Source organism: Coregonus lavaretus (assembly GCF_964263955.1).
Source record: "Coregonus lavaretus genome assembly, chromosome: 19".
Classification (NCBI taxonomy): Eukaryota; Metazoa; Chordata; class Actinopteri; order Salmoniformes; family Salmonidae; genus Coregonus; species Coregonus lavaretus.
This window is the reverse complement of record NC_140006.1, coordinates 9696206-9718862: the sequence shown is the minus strand read 5'-3', so window position 1 is coordinate 9718862 and position 22657 is coordinate 9696206. Positions and strand designations below refer to the sequence as shown.

The following is a 22657-nucleotide window of genomic DNA, read 5'->3' as shown; positions in this document are numbered from 1 at the left end:
CAGTGTCACCAGTGTTGCCTCCTACCTTAAATAATTAGGTTCAGTTGCACCTCTGGTTGCTAATACTAATGCCTCTGTGCCCTGTCTACATAAAGAAACCCGATTCCATATTTCCCCAGTGCCAAGATCATTTTAAAGCCATTGAATTAGGTCAAATTGAGACTTGACGATGCAAACACTACTTGACTAACCCAAGTGGCCTTGACGTACACCATATGAAACTACAATAATGCCTTGATCATCTAAAGCTTACATTACTTTGATTTAGTACATTTTATAGTTACTGCTCTATTTTTTCTTAGCTGAATGGCCTATTAACTGGGTAGTATGTCTATAACTTGCATTAGTGTAGAATGAAATTACTATGAAATCTTGTTTGTAAATGAATGACATTAAATTCAAATTTCTTTAGAGATATGCCTTTTATTTTTAATCTTTATCAACAGAATAAAACAATCAATCTCCCATCTCCGTCCTCATGTGTAACACACACGCAAATCAAACAAACATCAGCAAACAAATATGAGCACTAAACTATGGTAAACATCTATGGCAGCTCATAAAAATACAAAATCACACTTAAAGGAACAGTTCCATTCTCAGATTAAAAAGGGACAGTTCAGCGAAATTACCTAAATATGTTATCTTGCGGAACTATCCATTTAAGCCTATTCTTGGACTAAAATAACTTTAGCGTGTGTTTTGTCCAGGGGTAGGCTTAATCTGGGTGTGGGAAATGGGCTTTATCTATTTAGTCTAGTGCACACACTGATCCACATTCTCTGAAAGAAACTATTAGAAAATAAAAAACAATAGACAGATATTCATGATTGTCAACAGCTTAGTTCTGCATGGTCATATTATATGAAATTACATATATTACGTATTTGCCTATGATAGGCCTTGTGATTGCTAGGCAACGTCATTCCTATTGTGCCCAGTGGTTGGCGCCAAACGCTTATCGCAGAGGACGGTTCAATTTAAAGCTTTAATAAGTAGCAGTAAAGTTCAAATTCCCTGGTATGGAGTTAAGGACAACCAGAAATCTTTAATATAATAATATATGCCATTTACCGGAAGTTTTTAACCAAAACGACTTATAGTCAAGAGTGCATAATATTTTTACGTATGGGTGGTCCCTTGAATCGAACCCATGATCCTGGCATTGCAAGCGCCATTCTCTACCAACTGAGTTAGAGGACTAGAATCTATCGCAGAGGACAGTTCAATTCAAAACTTCGTCAATAAGTAGTAGTAAAGTAAAAATTCCCTGGTACGGAGTTAAGGACAAACGCACATAGAAACCATCTTTACAACAACAAATGGTCCAGTAACAGAAGTTCAGAACAGCTGATCGCCAGGATGAGGACCTAAGAGATTCTCATTATTCTCTATTAAAATCACCAAGACCAGATAATACTTAACAAGACTAATCATGGGCTAAAGATAGTTTACACATTAAAAAAAAACATACTGTAAGTAAGAGATCCTTCCTTAAGATGTTCTAGGCGACACAGCAAAACACTCAGCGTTTCTCCACACCACTAGACTCCCACTCTTAGATGTATATTATTTCATTCTTTAACCTGAGAATCCTAATTGTTTTCAGCCTCCTCCCACGCCACCAACCTGCACATGACTGCCACATTGTAATCCACCCCACATGCAGTCTCACTCAGTCCCTTCTCCCACCTGTATGTTACGCTATACATTAGCAGAGCTACGGAGAGGTGGGTAGCAACAAACCGATGCGTTTAAGACAGACCCCACCTCAATAACCCCCTGTGCGTCATAGTGAGAGGGGGAGATAGGCAAGACACGGTGAGAGCAGGGTGGAGATGGTCGACCAGACCCCAAGGACGGGAGGGTCCCCTAGGGGATCAGCTTACTGGCTCTTGGCCTTCTCTCCCTGGGGGGCTGGGGGATGGGCGGGGGCAAACCACAAGGACAGCAGCATGATGAGGTGACACACGTGGAGGGCTGCTGAGCTGTATATGGTAGACGGGTAGGTGTTCCACGACAGCTCCACCAGACCTAGGATCAAAACCCTGTCCACAGAAAGACCAGATAAGACATATTGTAAGAGCGACAATAACAGGCCTTTTGACCCATCTAGGCTCTGAATTTATAGTAGACAGAAATGTGCAAATGGTCCCAATTCTGCAAAGGCCTGAATTAAGATTTGTGCAGATTTACGTTGGAGGTTAAGACACTTCCCATTTCTACACATTGTTGCCAAAAGGTACCCCCTCTTACCGGAGTAGGTGAGCCAGCTTCTTGACCCCTCCACTCCAGAGCAGGAAGGGCAGGGTGTGGAAGTACCAGACATAAAACTGGTAGTGCAGCGAGCGGCTGAAGCACATGCCGATGAAGTTAGATGTGAAAAGGATCAGCACCATCTGTGATCGGCTGTTAAGGTCTAATATACAGTGCAATCAGAAAGTATTCACACCCTTTTACTTTTCCACATTTTGTTGTGTTACAGCCTGAATTTAAAATGGATTAAGTTTAGATTTTGGGTCACTGATCTACCCCATAATGTCAAAATGGATTATTATTATTTTATTATTTACAAATTAATAAAAAGCTGAAACATCTTGAGTCAATAAGTATTCAACTCCTTTGTTATGGCAAGCCTAAATAAGTTCAGGAGTAAAAATTTACTAAACAAGTCACATAATAAGTTGGATGGACTTACAGTATAGTGTTTAACATGATTTATGAATGACTACCCCATCTCTGTACACCACACATACAATTATCTGTGAGGTCCCTTAGTCGAGCAGTGAATTTCAAGCACAGATTCAACCACAAAGACTAGGGAGGTTTTCCAATGACTCGCAAAGAAGAGCACTGATAAAATAAAAAGCAGATGCTGAATATCCCTTTGAGCATGGGGAAGTTATTAATTAGGCTTTGGATGGTGTATCAATACACCCAGTCACTACAAAGATACAGGCGTCCTTCCTAACTCAGTTGCCGGAGAGGAAGGAAACCGCTCAGGAATATCACCATGAGGCCAATGATGATTTTAAAACAGTTACAGAGTTTAATGGCTGTGATAGGAGACAACTGAGGATGAATCAACAACATGGTAGTTACTCCACAATACTAACCTAAATGACTGAGTGAAAAGAAGGAAGCCTGTACAGAATAAGAATATTCCAAAACATGCATCCTGTTTGCAATAAGGCACGAAAGTAATACTGCAAAAAATGTGGCAAAGGAATTAACTTTTTGTTCTGAATACAAAACGTTATGTTTGGGGCAAATCCAATAACACGTCACTGAGTACCACTTCATATTTTCAAGCATGGTAGTGGCTACATAACATTATGGATATACTTGTCATCGGCAAGGACTATGGAGTTTTTTTTGGATAAAAAAAATGGAATAGAGCTAAGCACAGGCAAAATCCTTGAGGAAAACCTGGTTCAGTCTGCTTTCCAACAGAAACTGGGAGATTAATTCACCTTTCAGCAGGACAATAACCTAAGTCACAAGGCCAAATATACACTGGAGTTGCTTACCAAGATGACACTGAATATCCCCGAGTAGCCTATTACAGTTTTGATTGAAATCGGCTTGAAAATCTATGGCAAGACTTGAAAATGGCTGTCTAGCAACAACCAACTTGACAAAGCTTGAATAATTTTTTCAATAATAAAAATGGGCAAATATTGTACAATCTAGGTGTGCAAAACTCTTAGAGACTTAATACCCAGAAAGACTCACAGCTGTAATCGCTGCTAAAGGTGATTCTAACATGTATCGACTCAGGGGGTTGAATACTCTGTAGCTCAGCTGGTAGAGCACGGCGCTTGTAACGCCAGGGTAGTGGGTTCGATCCCCGGGACCACCCATACACAAAAATGTATGCACACATGACTGTAAGTCGCTTTGGATAAAAGCGTCTGCTAAATGGCATATTATTATTATTACTTATCTAATGAAGAAATATTTGTGTTTTATTTTCCATAAAACATTTTTAAATGTGACATTACAGAGTATTGTGTGTAGATCATTGACAAACAATTGCATTTTAATCCCACTTTGTAACAACAAAATCTGGAAAAAGTCAGAAGATACACACTGGTACTGTGTTTCTAGTCATGGCTCCAGAGACACAGACTGAGGAAAGGATATGATCGGAGGTGAGTTTCTGTGCAAGAATGACTCTCTTGCCTGGCTCCTTCAGCAGTTCCATGATGCTCTCTCCAGGCCTGAGGGGAAAATGTGTTGGTTTAACTCATCAGAAAGCACATCTGGTTAACAACAAAAAGCAGAGCTAGCCAGACTCAAGCATTCGTGTACAAATATAATTTAGGCTGTATCTAATTTTAGGCTACACTAGGGCCAAGAGTTTGCGCCTGACCATGAAAAACTCTGGTCCTAGAGATAACCCCAGTAGCCACCTGGGAAACCCTCTCTCTCACCTCTTCCAGCGGTGCAGGGCGAACAGCAGCAGGGCTAGCATGTGGGTGGCCAGGAGCACCAGGTGGAAGTAGCGACTCAGGAACAGCCACTCCGGCAGGAAGCGCCAGTTTACTGTCCACGTGAACATGAACTGACGACCCAGGTCAAAGGCCATGGTCAAATAGCCAATTGGATTCTCCATCAGGAAGGGTAGGCCCAGCAACAACTGTGATATGGAGAGGTGGAGTAAAGATGGACAATCCACAGAATGGAAATAGAGTAGGCAAAACCTAATTGTCCACACAATGTGGAAATTGGATGGAACTCTGGGGACAAGAAGCATCTACAGTGAGGGAAAAAAGTATTTGATCCCCTGCTGATTTTGTACGTTTGCGCACTGACAAAGACATGATCAGCCTATAATTTTAAATGGTAGGTTTATTTGAATAGTGAGAGACAGAATAACAACAGAAAAATCCAGAAAAACGCATGTCAAAAATGTTATAAATTGATTTGCATTTTAATGAGGGAAATAAGTATTTGACCCCTCTGCAAAACATGACTTAGTACTTGGTGACAAAACCCTTGTTGGCAATCACAGAGGTCAGACGTTTCTTGTAGTTGGCCACCAGGTTTGCACACATCTCAGGAGGGATTTTGTCCCACTCTTTGCAGATCTTCTCCAAGTCATTAAGGTTTCAAGCCTGATGTTTGGCAACTCGAACCTTCAGCTCCCTCCACAGATTTTCTATGGGATTAAGGTTTGGAGACTGGCTAGGCCACTCCAGGACCTTAATGTGCTTCTTCTTGAGCCACTCCTTTGTTGCCTTGGCCGTGTGTTTTGGGTCATTGTCATGCTGGAATACCCATCCACAGTTCTCACCCAAGATTTGACGGTACATGGCGCCGTCCATCGTCCCTTTGATGCGGTGAAGTTGTCCTGTCCCCTTAGCAGAAAAACACCCCCAAAGCATAATGTTTCTACCTCCATGTTTGACGGTGGGGATGGTGTTCTTGGGGTCATAGGCAGCATTCCTCCTCTTCCAAACACGGCGAGTTGAGTTGATGCCAAAGAGCTCGATTTTGGTCTCATCTGACCACAACACTTTCACCCAGTTGTCCTCTGAATCATTCAGATGTTCATTGGCAAACTTCAGACGGGCCTGTATATGTGCAGGGGGACCTTGCGGGCGCTGCAGGATTTCAGTCCTTCACAGCGTAGTGTGTTACCAATTGTTTTCTTGGTGGCTATGGTCCCAGCTGCCTTGAGATCATTGACAAGATCCTCCCGTGTAGTTCTGGGCTGATTCCTCACCGTTCTCATGATCATTGCAACTCCACGAGGTGAGATCTTGCATGGAGCCCCAGGCCGAGGGAGATTGACAGTTCTTTTGTGTTTCTTCCATTTGCGAATAATCGCACCAACTGTTGTCACCTTCTCACCAAGCTGCTTGGCGATGGTCTTGTAGCCCATTCCAGCCTTGTGTAGGTCTACAATCTTGTCCCTGACATCCTTGGAGAGCTCTTTGGTCTTGGCCATGGTGGAGAGTTTGGAATCTGATTGATTGATTGCTTCTGTGGACAGGTGTCTTTTATACAGGTAACAAGCTGAGATTAGGAGCACTCCCTTTAACAGTGTGCTCCTAATCTCAGCTCGTTACCTGTATAAAAGACACCTGGGAGCCAGAAATCTTTGTGATTGAGAGGGGGGTCAAATACTTATTTCCCTCATTAAAATGCAAATCAATTTATAACATTTTTGGCATGCATTTTTCTGGATTTTTTTGTTGTTATTCTGTCTCTCACTGTTCAAATAAACCTACCATTAAAATTATAGACTGATCATGTCTTTGTCAGTGGGCAAACGTACAAAATCAGCAGGGGATCAAATACTTTTTTCCCTCACTGTATGAGTAAAATCTAAATGTTGTAGTTAAAGCTGATGAAGGAGATCCAAACCTGGATGGCAGCACAGAGAGAGAGCTTGGGTATGGTCCTCATCAGGCCAAATTCAGACAGCAGCAAGAAGAGGAGGCCCGGGGCGAACAGGAGCACGTTCATCTTCACAGACACTGCTAAACTGTCCACAAAAGAGGTTGAGGAAGTTGTCATTCAGACCACGTGAAAAGGGCTACCACAGTCATAGATGTTGAGTTCGGCAACTAAGTTCTGTCAATCTAAATTAGAGCGCTATTATCATGAAAGGTGTCCCATATTGGCCCGCACACTGAACCAAGTTAAACTGAAATTATCAAAGCAGCGCAGGACCAGGGTTTACACTTGCCTGTAGAGCCCACAGCCCAAAGTCCAGCGGCCGTCCAGGAAAAGATTGACGGCCCCAAACAGCATCATCATGGCCACGGGGTCGTTGAAAAGACGCAGGACGAAGATGGAGTGGATCCGGTAGGAGGCACAGCACACAAAGAAGAACACATAAGGAGGAACCTGGAGAGGAGGAGAGTCAAAATTGCAATAAATAAATAAAAATTCATGGAACAGATTACAGTATTATAAAAGTGATGAAGTCCAAGTTGCAATAAAAACTAAATATTTGTTGGCTAATGACAACTAGCAAAGTACCAAATAAATATCATAATCTTGCCAAATAGCCTACAAAGGAATACGTGTTGCATCTCACCTTCTTGGTGCGGTGGTATATCCTGAAGACGAGCAGCAGGGTGAGCAGGTAGAAGACCGCAAACAGGTACTGGGCCAGGCGGATATTCACCCCGTGGTTGGTGATGTAATACAACGCTGTGAAGATGTACACAAACCCTGCTGGGTATCTGGATAGGTAGGTTAAAAAATCAGTTTCAAGACTGTGATCTTGTTCATGTCAAGATGGCTCAAGTAAAAGTGAAAGTCAGCCAGTAAAATACTACTTGAGTAAAAGTCAAAGTATTTGGTTTTAAATATACTTAAGTATCAAAAGTAAATGTAATTGCTAAAATATACTTAAGTATCAAAAGTAAAAATCATTTAAAATTACTTATTAAGAAAACCAGACGGCACGATTTTCTTGTTTTTTTTATTTGCGGATAGCCAGGGGCCCACTCCAACACTCAGACATAATTTACAAACAAAGCATTTGTGTTTAGTGAGCCTGCCAGATCAGAGGCAGTAGGGATGACCAGGGATGTTCTCTTGATAAGTGTGTGAATTGGACCATTTTCCTGTCCTGCTAAGCATTCAAAATGTAACTAGTACTTTTGGGTGTCAGGGAAAATGTATGGAGTAAAAAGTACATTATTTTCTTTAGGAATGTAGTTTAGTGAAGTAAAAGTAAAAGTTGTCCAAAATATAAATAGTAACGTAAAATACAGACACCCCAAAAAACTACTTTAGTTTTTTTACTTAACACCACTGCCGTTTACTCCAAAAGGAAAGCGTTTTACAACGAAAACTAGCATTTCTATTGGACAAATTCTGGTAGGTCCCTCCCGGTTTCGTTTGCTTCCCTTTGCTTCCTAGAGTAAACGGTAAATGGTTTCCGTTGCAAAACGTTTTTTGCAATGGAATCCGACAAATGAATACACCCCTGGGGTTGCCAATACTGGTATTGGAACCTGGTTCCTTAACTTGTAGAGTGCCACATATAGGGTAGTGTAACTTACACCAGAGGGCCTGTGTCTCCTTTGAGCTGGGTGTAGTCATAGGTGCCGTTGATGACTCCCTCTACCTCATCCATATACGCCTTCCAGTCGATCTCTGTGTCTGCAGGAGAAGACGTTCACCAATGAATGACCGGTGGCATTGGCAATAACTTGTAATATACATTCAACAAATGGGGTCAAAGATGTGGATGAAGGTACCTAAAGAATCAAGTGACCGTAAGAACAGGTCAGCAGCAAGTACCAAAGAAAAATTATAATAAACAAGAAAGGGAAACTGCAGCTATACATTAAAACTGAGATATGTTAATTTTTCCTTTTGTGGTTATACACTTTGGCTAGTTGAAAGGGTCGGAAGCAATTTTTCAACTTCCTTCATTCTCGGGTCGGAAGAAAAGTGCATCTTATAAATGTCTGTGTTGGGTTGCAGGTGGTTCTCCAAAAACCAGAGTATATTTTGAAAGATAGTAAAATCAACTCTCTTTCTGAATATTCTCTGGTTTTTGGACAACCACCTGCAGCTGAACACAGACACCTATAAGATACACTTTTCTTCCGAATCGAGAACGAAGTATCGGCAAGAACAGGTTAGTTAAATTGTTTCCGACCCTTTCTACTTGCTCTCGAGAACCCAAGGCATTCTGCCTTATACCAAGGGTTCTCAGCTATAAGCACCGCTTACCGGTGGTACCATGTAAACTACAATCTTGACACTCTGTTTTAACATTTCGAAACCTAAATAATTAATAATTGCTTGTGATACGGTTTTCAAAAACATATGGAACTTCTTTCATTTCTGCAATAAATATTATTTATAATAAAAATTAACTTACTGTAGCAGGTTTGCACAGTTCCATACGGCTGTGTGCCTCCAGCCGACAAACTACAATTCCGCTACACTTCCTCCTCAGTTACACTAGATAGTGATGTTGCCTAGTATGGATCAAATATGTGGCGCTCTCAAAAGTTGTGGCAAGTTTAAGTTCTGTTGCTAGCACAAGCATGTGTTGTAACTTATTGTAGTAGTAGGAAACACAACCTGGCATTTTAAAACAACAATGGTAACTAGTTAATTTAACTTTTGACAGTATATGCAGTTTCCCTAGTGAATTCTTTCATAGTAGCTGTTATACCTTGGCTAAAAGAAAGGTAGCCCATTCATAGACACTACCTTTAGCGTCTATGAAGGCATCTTCTGGTCGGGGAGCTTTGTTAATGGCCCCTACGCTCGTTCTGAAGGTTAACATGCATCACTTGTGGTACGGTTTTGGAAACATAAGGAATCTTGCCATCTTTCATATCACAATAGTTTGGGTTAGTGATCCCACACAGCCATATTTCCATGTTACATCGCTCATTTACATTTAAGTCATTTAGCAGACACTCTTATCCAGAGCAACTTACAGTTAGCGAGTGCATACATTTTCATACTGGCCCCCCGTGGGGAACGAACCCACAACCCTGGGGTTGCAAGCGCCATGCTCTACCAACTGAGCTACGGAAGACAGGTGGACGCCACCTGTCCTAATTAGCTATCTAGTGTACTCTGAACACCTGTCTGTAAGCGTAACTGGGGAGGAAGTGTAGTTCGCAACTGGTGGCACACACAGCTTATGGATCAGTGCAGAACTGTTACAGTAAGTGTATTTTGTATTTATTAAAAGTTAATTTCTTGCCGATATGAAAGGGGCATAGATTTCAAAAACAGTTTCGCAAGTGATTATTATTGACGTTTCTAAACGTTAAAACACAGCTTCGGAATTGTAGTTCAAGTGCAGCCAACTGTGGGCGAAGCAAACTGCTGAAAACCCTACGAATAATAAGGTGTTTCAAGAGTTGAATATTGAGCATGCTAGTAGATACCCATAGGCTTCCAATCATTGCGCTAACACGTGTTAACATTGGCTCGCGAAACTACCACTACCTTTCTTCCTTCCTTCATACTGGACAGAGACATAAAAATGGTATCCATTAGTTCATCTGACTCTGGGGAAATAGATAAAGGGCCTCAAGATGAAGGACCTCGTTGCCAGAATCCCGAAGTATCATTTTAAGGCTAGCTGCATGCTCAAGCTAAACCGCTAGCATTCTAGCAAACTACTTACATGCTACTTTTTGTATGACCCATATGTTTATTCCGATCTCCAGGAACCACAGAACAGAGGCGACCAGTATTGTGTACTCCGCCTTGAATAATATCAAATGTTTCTCCTGCCATAGCGTACGAAGTGTCACCCACACTCGAGACGGTGGACCAGTGGATGACTTCTTCTTCACACCTCCTGCCATTTCGGCCTACGCTAGCTACGTGGAGAAGCCGCAACAGTACAAATGTGTACCCCGTCACATGATTCAGTAAAGCTTCAGCCAGTCATTGGGAGAGTTCGTTTTGCATGACCCAGTGCCGTGGGTGTGAGGAGTTTATAGATTTTAGACCATTCCATTGGTCATTAAAGATGCCACCTGACCAAATTCACATAAATGTTTTTTATTGATCTGTCATTCTCATTGAAAGCAAGTCTAAGAAGCGGTAGATGTGTTCTATGTGCGCTATTTCTATACTTCCCTTTCTGAAGTTTCGTTTTTACGTCTTTCTACTTTTTGTTTTGTACACCAGCTTCACAGCGGTTTAGATGATACAATACTTGCTTGTTTTGTCACATAAACTGAAATCAGGCAAACTATTCAAATTTTTGCATCCAGGAAATGGCGGAGTGAGTTCTGTATAGTGCATCTTTAAGTGAAATCTCCACTCACGCGGGGAACCGGGCCATTTGCTTCACCCGAAGATGCGTCGCTTCAAGGAAGTGGAACATGTCATGTGACCAAAACGAAAATAGCCCATTCTTCCGGGGATGACAACTTGAGTTTTTTCAAAGGTAAAAATGTACAATACTAATTGATTAAGTCAAGTTTGACCATTTGGCTACAGGGGTAGCAGTACATGTAAAAGTGGATCAACTGAAGGTGATGCTTCTCGTTTGGTGCGACGCAAACAGGGTGGCGAGAGTGGGGAAACAGAAGAGTCATTGTCTGTTCTTTTGAGTTTCGAAGTTGAGTCTTTGCCTGACAAAGTGAAAGTTGGATATATAAGTTATCCTGTGCGAGCTTATGTGCCGAGTACATTACGATGTTACAGGTGTCAAACTTATGGGAATGTGGCAGCAGTATGAAGGAGGGAGATTCCAGGATGTGAGAAGTGTGCAGAAGGGCATAAGACAAAGGAGTGTGAAGCAGTGGGGAAAGTGGTGGTATATGCTAATTGTAGGGGTGGCCATGGGGCTGGGGATCAGACATGTCCAGTGCGAGAGAAGCAGGTTGAGGTTTCCAGGGTAAGAGTAGAGAAGAAATTGTCATTTGCGGAGGCAGTGAAGAAAGTAGAGGAAGAGGGGGGGTGGGGGGGTGATAGTAGGAGATATGTACCAGTACAGTGGGATAGGCCAACAAGCGATATGTTTCAGTAAGATTGGATTTTTAGCGTTTATAGCAATGGTTATTAATTGTACTGCAGGGATGGAACGTAAGTCGAAGAAAATTGAGGTTGTGGTGGCAGCTGCAGAGAGATCTTTGGGTGTGCGAGACTTGACAGCAGAAGAGTTACAGGGAGTGTTAAGTGGTGATGTCCCATCATTTCAGGTTGAGGGCATGAGGTAGGACTGAGTATATTTAAATTGTGGAGAAGGGTGGCGTTAATTATTAGTAATAGTTTTGAATTTGTGAGTGTAGTGTTAGATGGTAGGGTATTTCTTTGCTTTGTTTTATTTTATTTTTCAAGGAAAAGAAAAGGGAGTTGTACTCCAGTCTAGTAGGTGGCGGTAATGCAACAAATTGGATGCCAACCGCCATTAAACCTCATTGAAGAAGAAGAAGAAGAAGACCATTTGGCTGTTGCAAAAGAGTGCACAAATACTCTTGTCATGTTATGGTCTAACCTTTGCGGACATAGGCCACATTTAAGACTAAACAAAGACAAGGTCAATGGCAGGTCTTCCAGCTAACAAAACATTTGCTAGCTAACTAACCAACTGTAATTATTATTTCTATCCACTCTCAGTGAGCCAGCCGGCAAGCAAGTTGGATGTTTATCGAAGTAGGTATCTGAGATAGCACAATGTCAATGTTCAACGTGATATTTTGTTAAATATAGTTCTGGGCTGGCTACATATTAGAACTGGCTTTACTGTTTTATTGTACATAATATTTCCGCCATCGTTTCCAATGACTGAAAACAGCTTCTGGACATCAGAACAGTGATCACTAACCTCAATTTGGATGAAGATTTCTACTTCAACTAGTCGGCAGCTGTGGATGAACTGCTCATTCCGGACCAGGCTCTAATCCCCCGGACTCGAAAAAGGAAGAGACGGCGCAAGAGAGGCAAACGAGCGGGCTCCCTGACGAGACTACGTTGGCGAGTAAATAAACCGCCTCTACTCTGTTCTGTTGGCAAACTTACAATCACTAGACAACAAACTAGACGAGCTCCGTTCGAGACTAACCTATCAACTGGAAGAATTGTAATATCCTATGTTTCTCGGAGACGTGGCTGAACAAGGACGTAGATAATATACATCTAGCTGGTTTTTCTATGCATCGTCAAGACCGAACGGCAGCTTCGGGTAAGGTTAATGGGGGAGGTGTGTGTCTCTTTGGTAACAACAACTGCTGGTGTGTGATCTCTAATGTTAAGGAAGTCTCAAGGTTTTGCTCGCCTGAGTTAGAATACCATTCTATTTACCAAGAGAGTTTTCAACTATATTTTTCATAGCTGTCTATTTACTACCACAAACCGATGCTGGTACTAAGACTGCACTCAACGAGCTGTATAGGGCCGTAAGCAAACAAGAAAATGCACATCGAGGCGGCTCTTCTTCGATGAGGTTTAACAGTGGTTGGCATCCAATAAATGTTTCATTACCACCATCTTCTAGACTGGAGTAGAACTCCCTTATACTTTGCTTTAAAAAATACATAAATAATACTAATACCCTACCATCTAACACTACACTCACAAAACATAAAAAATAATAATGAATACCATGCTCCACTATTTAAATCTATTTAGTCCTACTTCAGGCCAACAGCCTGAAAGGATGGGACACTGCCACTTAACACTCCCTGTAACATTTCAGCATATGACAACTTCTGCACAACTCTAACCCTGGAAACCTCAACCTGCCTCTCTCGCATGGGACATTTCTGATCCCCAGCCCCATGGCCACCCCTACAATTGACACATACCACTACTTTCCCCAATGCTACTCATTCCTTTGTCTCATGCCTCCCTCCTACACACTGCTGCCAGATGCCCATAAGCTTGACACCTGTAACAACGTAATGTATTTGGCACAAAAGCTAGTACAGGATAACTTATACAGTGAGGGAAAAAATTATTTGATCCCCTGCTGATTTTGTACGTTTGCCCACTGACAAAGACATGATCAGTCTATAATTTTAATGGTAGGTTTATTTGAACAGTGAGAGACAGAATAACAACAAAAAAATCCAGAAAAACACATGTAAAAAATGTTATGAATTGATTTGCATTTTAATGAGAGAAATAAGTATTTGACCCTTCTGCAAAACATGACTTAGTTAACCCCTCTGCAAAAAAAGACTTAGTACTTGGTGGCAAAACCCTTGTTGGCAATCACAGAGGTCAGACGTTTTTTGTAGTTGGCCACCAGGTTTGCACACATCTCAGGAGGGATTTTGTTCCACTCCTCTTTGCAGATCTTCTCCAAGTCATTAAGGTTTCGAGGCTGAAGTTTACCAACTCTAACCTTCAGCTCCCTCCACAGATTTTCTATGGGATTAAGGTCTGGAGACTGGCTAGGCCACTCCAGGACCTTAATGTGCTTCTTCCTGAGCAACTCCTTTGTTGCCTTGGCTGTGTGTTTTGGGTCATTGTCATGCTGGAATACCCATCCACGACCCATTTTCAATGCCCCGTCCATCGTCCCTTTGATGCGGTGAAGTTGTCCTGTCCCCTTAGCAGAAAAACACCCCCAAAGCATAATGTTTCCACCTCCATGTTTGACGGTGGGGATGGTGTTCTTGGGGTCATAGGCAGCATTCCTCATCCTCCAAACATGGCGAGTTGAGTTGATGCCAAAGAGCTTGATTTTGGTCTCATCTGACCACAACACTTTCACCCAGTTCTCCTCTGAATCATTCAGATGTTCATTGGCAAACTTCAGATGGGCCTGTATATGTGCTTTCTTGAGCATGGGGACCTTGCGGGCACTGCAGGATTTTAGTTCTTCACAGCGTAGTGTGTTACCAATTGTTTTCTTGGTGACTATGGTCCCAGCTGCCTTGAGATCATTGACAAGATCCGCCCGTGTGTTTCTGGTCTGATTCCTCACCGTTCTCTTGATCATTGCAACTCCACAAGGTGAGATCTTGCATGGAGCCCCAGGCCGAGGGAGATTGACAGTTCTTTTGTGTTTCTTCCATTTGCGAATAATCGCACCAACTGTTGTCATCTTCTCACCAAGCTGCTTGGTGATTTGTCTTGTAGCCTATTCCAGCCATGTGTAGGTCTACAATCGTGTCCCTGACATCCTTGGAGAGCTCTTTGGTCTTGGCCATGGTGGAGAGTTTGGAATCTGATTGATTGATTGCTTCTGTGGACAGGTGTCTTTTATACAGGTAACAAGCTGAGATTAGGAGCACTCCCTTTAAGAGTGTGTTCCTAATCTCAGCTCGTTACCTGTATAAAAGACACCTGGGAGCCAGAAATCTTTCTGATTGAGGGGGGGTCAAATACTTATTTCCCTCATTAAAATGCAAATCAATTTATAACATTTCTGACATGCGTTTTTCTGGATTTTTGTTGTTGTTATTCTGTCTATCATTGTTCAAATAAACCTAACATTAAAATTATAGACTGATCATTTCTTTGTCAGTGGGCAAATGTACAAAAACAGCAGGGGATTAAATACTTTTTTCCCTCACTGTATATCCTAACATCACTTTGTCGGGCAAAGACTCAAGAGAACAGACACTGACTTCTGTTTCTCCACTCACGCCACCCTGTCTGCGTCACACCAAACGACGAGCATCACAAACAGGGAATCTTCCCCTTCAGTTGGTCAGCTTTCACATTTACCGCTACCCCAGTAATCACTCCTTGCAATGGTGTCCTTTTCATGAGAGCAAAACAATTCACATCTCTTACCCCCATTCGTTTAACACGGAGCTCCTGCTCCCCCTGACCAGCAGAAACACAGACAATTATCACAAGACCACTTCTGGTTACCCTCACCGATTCCATAACACCCAACTCTGTTTTCACCCACCCTGAAACCACAAATGGATCAGCCAAAAGGCAAGGGTCCACTTTTCCCCAAAACTTCACTCCTACTGTCACAGACTAATCTTTATCCTGACCCTCGCCTCGGTGCAAGCCTCGGGCTCGGAGAACTTCACCACACCTAACACCTCCGATACTTCGCCTTCATTCTCTTCCATTTATCCTCCTGTCTTCAACTCACTCTGCTTACACTTTCTACCATTCTTCTTTAACAAACCATCTTCCTTTTTTCCGCCATTTTTAACCGACTCAAGCTCACCCTCTTCCTCCCTCTCTCTTAGACCTCCTCTGCCTCTGTTATGATAATACTGCACTTCTCCTGACATACATCTTGTTCTTACCTTGTCAAGGGATGCCATTTAATCGGCTGTCACAATCTCCATACAATCAGCACGAACCCCTCGGGATGTAGCGCTCAACAGCGCATCCCACTTGTAAATCAGCTGCTTCGTCTTGATGTTCTTCTTTATTAATAGCTACCGCAACACTTTTCTATTTCAAACTAGTGCGCTCTCTTCTCCCGGATTCCGACGTGCTCCTTCAACGTCCAAAACACTGCGCCCAGGGTGACAGAATGGACTCTCTTTTCCAGAGGTGGCGCTTCCTATTCCATTTGGCAAATGTGACCATAACTCTATCCTTCTGATTCCTCCTGGGGCTGAGCTCCCTGCCATCCAGGACCTCTATACCAGGCGGGGTCAGGGTAAGGCCCTAAAAATGGTCAGACTCCAGCCACCACTGTTCTCTCTGCTACCTCATGGCAAGCGGTTCTGATGCACCAACTCTGGAACCAACAGGACCCTGAACAGCTTCTACCCCCAAGCCATAAGACTGTTAAATAGTTAACCAAATAGCTACCCGGACTATCTGCATTGACCGTTTTTGCACTAACTCTTTTGACTCATCACATACGCTGCTGCTACTGTTTATTGCCTAGTCACATTATCCCTACCTATATGCATATATTTGCCTCGATTACCTCGTACCCCGTGTATATAGCCAAGTTATCATTATTCATTGTCTATTTATTCCTTGTGTTATTATTTCTCTTTCTTTCCTCTGCGTTGTTGGGAAGGGCCCCTAAGTAAGCATTTCACTGTTAGTCTACACCTGTTGTTTACAGAACATGTGACATCAAAAAAAATTCACAAATGCCAAATATACACACTACACTGTTTTAACTGCTTTATTACAGTTGCAGCCGACAGTATTTTTCAGTTACAACACATTTCTGGCGGCCGCCTTCCGTTATACACTGGTGTTCGGAGCATGCTAAATAACTAATTAGCACAGGTGGTCGCATCTGTTTTCCGTCCGTCTTCCGCTGTAACATGGAGATATGGCCGTATGAGAACACTAACCCTATAAAGGTGTGTGTTTTTAGAAATTAATTATTGCTGAAATGAAAGATACGTTCCTTTATGTTTTCAAAACCGTACCGCAAGCGATCCGTGTTCACATTCAGACCGAGCGTCGGGGCTCTTAACAAAAGTCCCCTGGGAAGAAGATGCAGTTGAAGTCGGAAGTTTACATACACCTTAGCCAAATACCTTCCACAAGCTTCCCACAATAAGTTGGGTGCATTTTGGCCCGTTTCTCCTGACAGAGCTGGTGTAACTGAGTCAGGTTTGTAGGCCTCCTTGCTCGCACACGCTTTTTCAGTTCTGCCCACAAATGTTCTATGGGATTGAGGTCAGGGCTTTGTGATGGCCACTCCAATACGTTGACTTTGTTGTCCTTAAGCCATTTTGCCACAACTTCGGAAGTATGCTTGGGGTCATTGTCCATTTAGAAGACCCATTTGCGACCAAGCTTTATCTTCCTGGCTGATGTCTTGAGATGTTGCTTCAATATATATTGATTTGCACTTTTCGCACCAAAGTATGTTCATCTCTAGGAGACAGAATGCGTCTCCTTCCTGAGCGGTATGACGGCTGCGTGGTCCCATGGTGTTTATACTTGCGTACTATTGTTTGACAGATGAACGTGGTACCTTCAGGCGTTTGGAAATTGCTCCCAAGGATGAACCAGACTTGTGGAGGTGTACAATTTTATTTCTGAGGTCTTGGCTGATTTCTTTTGATTTTCCCATGATGTCAAGCAAAGAGGCACTGAGTTTGAAGGTAGGCCTTGAAATACATCCACAGGTACACCTCCAATTGACTCAAATGATGTCAATTAGCCTATCAGAAGCTTCTAAAGCCATGACATCATTTTCTGGAATTTTCCAAGCTGTTTAAACGCACAGTCAACTTAGTGTATGTAAACTTCTGACCCACTGGAATTGCGATACAGTGAAATAATCTGTCTGTAAACAATTGTTGGAAAAATTACATGTGTCATGCACAAAGTAGATGTCCTAACCGACTTGCCAAATCTATAGTTTGTTAACAAGAAATTTGTGGAGTGGTTGAAAAACATAAGTGTATGTAAACTTCTGACTTCAACTGTAGCTTCATCAATAGGCGCTAAAGGTAGTTGGCGTCTATGAATTTGGTATTATCTAGCTAAACCAGTTCTATTTAGCCAAGGAATGTAAAGAGTGTGTTAATCACCTAAAAGTCAATAAATGGTTTTTGATCCCAAGCACTGTTATCATATGACATCTAGAAAGACAGATGTAGGTACCCCATTCACAAAGGTAGCTATAATGCCACCGACACAGATTGTAAGTAATCAATGAAATGAAACACATTTTCAACTTTGTTGTGCTTGTGGGTGAAGGCACTGAATATGTAAATAGTCATGATTATCTGTGTAATACTTATGATGTATTTGAAATATATTTTCTTAGATTATAACGTTATATAGCCTAACCCAATCAAATGTGAGTAACCCAACATCTTTTTGTGAGTCTTTGCATTCTGTGTAGCCTTATCCAGTTTACTGTCAAAGTTCTGAAAATAAATAGCAACCAACGTTCTCTGAGACTGTGCTGTCAAAAGAAAATGATAGACATTTTCAAGCATTTCACTGAAATTTCAAAGAGAATCGTGCAGCTGCAGATTTAATTGCAGCTTGTCTGAGTAACACATGGCCCCCTTGCTTTCATGCTGAAGAACCTCCTTCATATTACATCACGTTTGGCTATATGTCTGTCTGTTTCTGTATTGTAGGCCTGTTACCAGGGAGGTGAGACAGTGTGGAGTGTGTGTTGGGGGGGATGGAGGAGTTTCCAGTGAGGACGGTGGAGGGGATGTGTCTAGGCACCAGCTTGGCTATGTCAGGCCTCTTCTACTACATCTACAGGAAAAAGAGGAAGACGGTGGACAAGCTCAATGTTAGTAGCCTGCCCTGTATCTATTCCTTCAGACATAGGCCTAGATTAAATCCATATCGCTGAAGATCCACATTACAGCGCGATTGAAATTTAAGGCAACGTTCCCGCATTCACAGAGACTACATTTACGGTAGCCTACATGCTGTATATGTAGTCTCAAACAGAAATGACCTTTACATTTAAATTGCACTGTAATGCGGAGTTTCTGCGATATGAATTTAATCTAGCCCGTAGTCTTTACACGTTGTAAACAAAGTACAAACCACGCATTTTTGAGACAGAGATTTTTATAGAAATTACTGACTTTTCTATTTGCTTGTTGTTTCAGGATGCACCACAGTTGACTTTGGATCGGAAACTGGCAGACCTTTTGAATGCGACGCCGGGAAAGTGTCTGCAGTATGTTGTCATTGAAGGTAGGCATATAGTTATCTGTGTGAATGGGAAACATTTCTGATTGTATCGCTATGATCATATTATTATGATATTGCGTAGACCCTGTTCTCTCTCACTTATTGGTGTGATGGGGCAGTTCTTAGTCTAATGAATGTCTCTATCCATGGTGCGTGTGTGTAGGGGCAGTGCAGCCTCTGGGGGAGCCTCTGAGGAGTCTGTTCCAGGGGGGCAGTGTGGGGGTGGTGCAGAAACTCATGCTGAGGGAACACAAGCTGGTGTGGAACAGCCTGTCTAACACCTGGTAGAAACACTCCTGATTGACACTCCAAATGTAATGTGAATGACTAGTATCATCTGTATTACCACTTTGAATTATAAAACTTGAATATGACTAGGACCGTCTGACATCTGATACACAGATATACACCCCCCAGTGAAGCTAACATTTGTAAGTTTGGCTCTATACTCCAGTATTTTGGATTTGAATTGAAATGTTTCACATGATGCGACGGTATTTGAAGGTATTTTCATTCATATCTGTTTTACCGTTTAGAAATTAAACCACTTTATGTCCCCCCATTTGAATACGTTTTTGTTCCATAAGTATTTGGACAAATTCACTTATAGTGTATTAAAGTAGTCAAAAGGTTAGTATTTGGTACCGTATTCCTAGCACGCAATGACTACATCAAGCTTGTGACTCAACAAACTTGTTGGATTCATTTGCAGTTTGTTTTGGTTGTGTTTCAGATTATGTTTTGCCCAATAGGAACTAAATGGTGAATAATGTATTTTGTCATTTTGGAGTCACTTTTATTGTAAATAGAATATAACATGTTTCTGAACACTTCAACATGAATGTGGATGCTACCATGATAATGGATAATCATGAATAAATTGTGAATAATGATGAGTGAGCAAGTTAGAGGAACCCCCCTCCTAACTTTCTCACCCCCCCTTTCCTGTGTAGGACGGACAGTGAGCGTGTGCTGCACCAGAGGGTGAACGCGGTGCCCTTCAGCCTGGTGGGGTCAGACCAGGCCAACGTGAGGGTGCTGTGTCCCCTGGAGGCCTCGGGGCTGGAGATGGAGATCATCCATGAGAAGTTCCACCAGGCCAGCTACGGTTTTACTGACATCATCGGACAGTACCTCAGTGGAGAGAAGCCCAAAGGCCAGCTGGAGACTGAGGAGATGCTCAAGGTGAGATTTGGTTTGGTTTGAGGTTATTAATTTTTTATGTAGCCATATCACTGATAGATTACCTCTTACTTATGATAAAAACAGTATCTTCATTCCAGAAATTCCACAATAAGATGCAAAAACGTTCCATTGTGTTTAGGATGAGGGGAGGTGATTATTGCCCCTAAATAGTGATAGTGTGTTGCTCCATAATCCTGACCATTTTGTGTTTGTCTGTATTTCTAGGTTGGCGCAACTCTGACTGGTGTAGGCGAGCTCATCTTGGACACGGACCGGGTGCTGAAGCTCCGCCCGCCCACTGACGGCTCAGAGTACTTCCTCAGCTCGGCAGACTTTGAGTCCCTGCGGCTGGAGCAGGAGGGCCAGGCGGTGGTCTGGCAGGTCCTGGCCTCTGTGTTCGCCCTGGCAGGGGCCGCCGTCCTCTTCTGGGTGGGCCGCCGCTACTACCGCAGCCTGAGAGTCCGCTGGGACCAGGAACGGCTGAGGAGGGAGTTTGAGAGGTTGGGTGCTGGGGGGATTGGGGCAGGGTCTACGTCTGGGGCTACACAAGAGGGGGCTGGGGAGCAGGAGACACCCCTGGAGAACACCTGTGTGATCTGCCTGACCCAGCCGCGTAGCTGTGTGCTGCTGGACTGTGGGCACGTGTGCTGCTGCTACAGCTGCTACCAGGCCTTGCCGCAGCCCACCTGCCCCATATGCCGGCAGGCCATCAAGAGGGTGGTCCCCGTCTACCAGGCCTGACGCCAAGCCTGGGAGTAGAACAGATATCTGTGTTCTCATGGATGGTATATGTATGTATATCCTGGGGTGTTGTTACCTGTACTCTATCCAGGCTCTGTCGCCGCCGGCCGCGACCGGGAGACTCATGGGCGGCGCACAATTGGCCCAGCGTCGTCCAGGGTAGGGGAGGGAATGGCCGGCAGGGATGTAGCTCAGTTGATAGAGCATGGTGTTTGCAACGCCAGGGTTGTGGGTTCGATTCCCACGGGGGGCCAGTATAAAAAAATAATATGTATTCACTAACTGTAAGTCGCTCTGGATAAGAGCGTCTGCTAAATGACTAAAATGTAAATGTAAATGTAGAAAGACAAGAGCACCAGAAGGACTGAACTCTACTGTGATGTTAACAACAGTCACCCTGAAAATACAGCTTTGGTGGGCCGAGGAGAGGCCTAACACACACTCTAAGCTAGCTAGACAGAGCAGGACATGCACACAAACACACATTAGTCCCTAAACCCCTCACAATGTCAGAGAGAGAGACCAACTCTTGATACACCAGACAAACCAGCGCTGTACCTATTATACTGTAATAATCACCTGAATGGTTCTTGGCATTCTCTAAACAAATAGGTTAGGTGCAGCTGCTGTATGGACAAAATGTGAATGTGAGGTTTGTGAAAATGTTGAAGCACTTAATACATATGCATTTATGAAGCAAACAGCTGTTTGTTTTTTAAAGTAAATACATGTTTGTATACTGAACAAAAACATAAATGCAACATGTAACAATTTCAACGATTTTACTGAGTTACGGTTTACATATGGAAATCAGTCAATTGAAATAAATAAATTACGCCCTAATCTATGGATTTCACATGACTGTGCAGGGGCACAGCCATGGGTGGGCCTGGGAGGGCATAGACATACCCACTGGGGAGCAAGGCCCACCCACTGGGGAGCCAGGCTCAGCCAATCAGAATTAGTTTTTTTTCTTCACAAAAGGGCTTTATTACAGACATATTCACCCCCCCCCCCCGCCCCTTCCAGACAATCCCGCAGGTGAGGAAGCTGGGTCTGACACATGGTCTGTAGTTGTGAGGCTGGTTGGACGTACTGCCAAATTCTCTAAAACAATGTTGGAGGCGGCTTATGGTAGAGAAATTAACATTCAATTCTCTGGCAACAGCTCTGGTGGACATTCCTGCAGTCAGCATGCCAATTGCACACTCTCTCAAAAATTGAAACCTCTGTGGCAGTTCTCTCATCTTCAAAAAGAGTGTGCATATGAATAGAGATGTTTACTTTCGTACTACTATCGCTTGCTTTGTGCCTTAATTTCACTCCTGCTGTAAGGAGTGCTGCTGTTCCACCAATTTTTTTAGTAAAAGTAAAAAATCCTGTCACAAATCCCTTTGTGACGGGGAATGGAAGCATGTTGTGTGCAACAGGGAGGGGGCAATTGAATGCAAGCTTGAACATTTTAGAAATGGTTTGAACTTTTGTAGCCTATCTATCTATGGGTAACAGGGCTGACGTTTTATGCTCGACCCGCTCAGTTTTCCACCACAAAACACCAGAAAATGTCCAAAAAGAGTAGTACCAGCTCACCTGGTTTTACACTGTGAAATGACTATTAAATGTTCAATATTTAAAAAGGAATAGTTCTGAATAGTTTAGAACTTTAGCACTTTGTTTTAGCAAGTCTTTATTC

At 42.8% G+C, this 22657-nt stretch overlaps 2 protein-coding genes across 2 annotated transcripts; one reads left to right on the top strand and one right to left on the bottom strand.

The window, feature by feature from the left end:
* Window positions 1-410: 410 nt before the first annotated feature.
* alg3 (ALG3 alpha-1,3- mannosyltransferase) lies at window positions 411-10316 on the bottom strand (the record flags this gene model as incomplete). Its single annotated transcript, XM_084182637.1, has 9 exons — window positions 411-2048; window positions 2257-2399; window positions 4145-4223; window positions 4437-4642; window positions 6376-6496; window positions 6701-6861; window positions 7055-7202; window positions 8031-8130; window positions 10133-10316. 9 exons carry the CDS (start codon window positions 10314-10316, stop codon window positions 1886-1888), a joined length of 1305 nt encoding a protein of 434 aa, XP_084038763.1. The 3' UTR covers window positions 411-1885.
* mul2 (mitochondrial E3 ubiquitin protein ligase 2) lies at window positions 9889-21807 on the top strand. The gene is made up of 6 exons (XM_084182636.1): window positions 9889-10906; window positions 18462-18625; window positions 18954-19041; window positions 19202-19322; window positions 19992-20223; window positions 20449-21807. Exons 2-6 carry the CDS (start codon window positions 18509-18511, stop codon window positions 20962-20964), a joined length of 1074 nt encoding a protein of 357 aa, XP_084038762.1. The 5' UTR covers window positions 9889-10906; window positions 18462-18508; the 3' UTR covers window positions 20965-21807.
* Window positions 21808-22657: the final 850 nt, after the last annotated feature.

What these genes read in the sequence shown, in the direction of transcription:
- mul2 (XM_084182636.1), top strand. Translation starts at nt 18,509, where the DNA reads ATGGAGGAGTTTCCAGTGAGGACGGTGGAGGGGATGTGTCTAGGCACC. An exon ending in AGACGGTGGACAAGCTCAAT is followed by an intron (nt 18,626 to 18,953) that starts GTTAGTAGCCTG and finishes TTGTTGTTTCAG; the next exon opens with GATGCACCACAGTTGACTTT. An exon ending in AACAGCCTGTCTAACACCTG is followed by an intron (nt 19,323 to 19,991) that starts GTAGAAACACTC and finishes TTTCCTGTGTAG; the next exon opens with GACGGACAGTGAGCGTGTGC.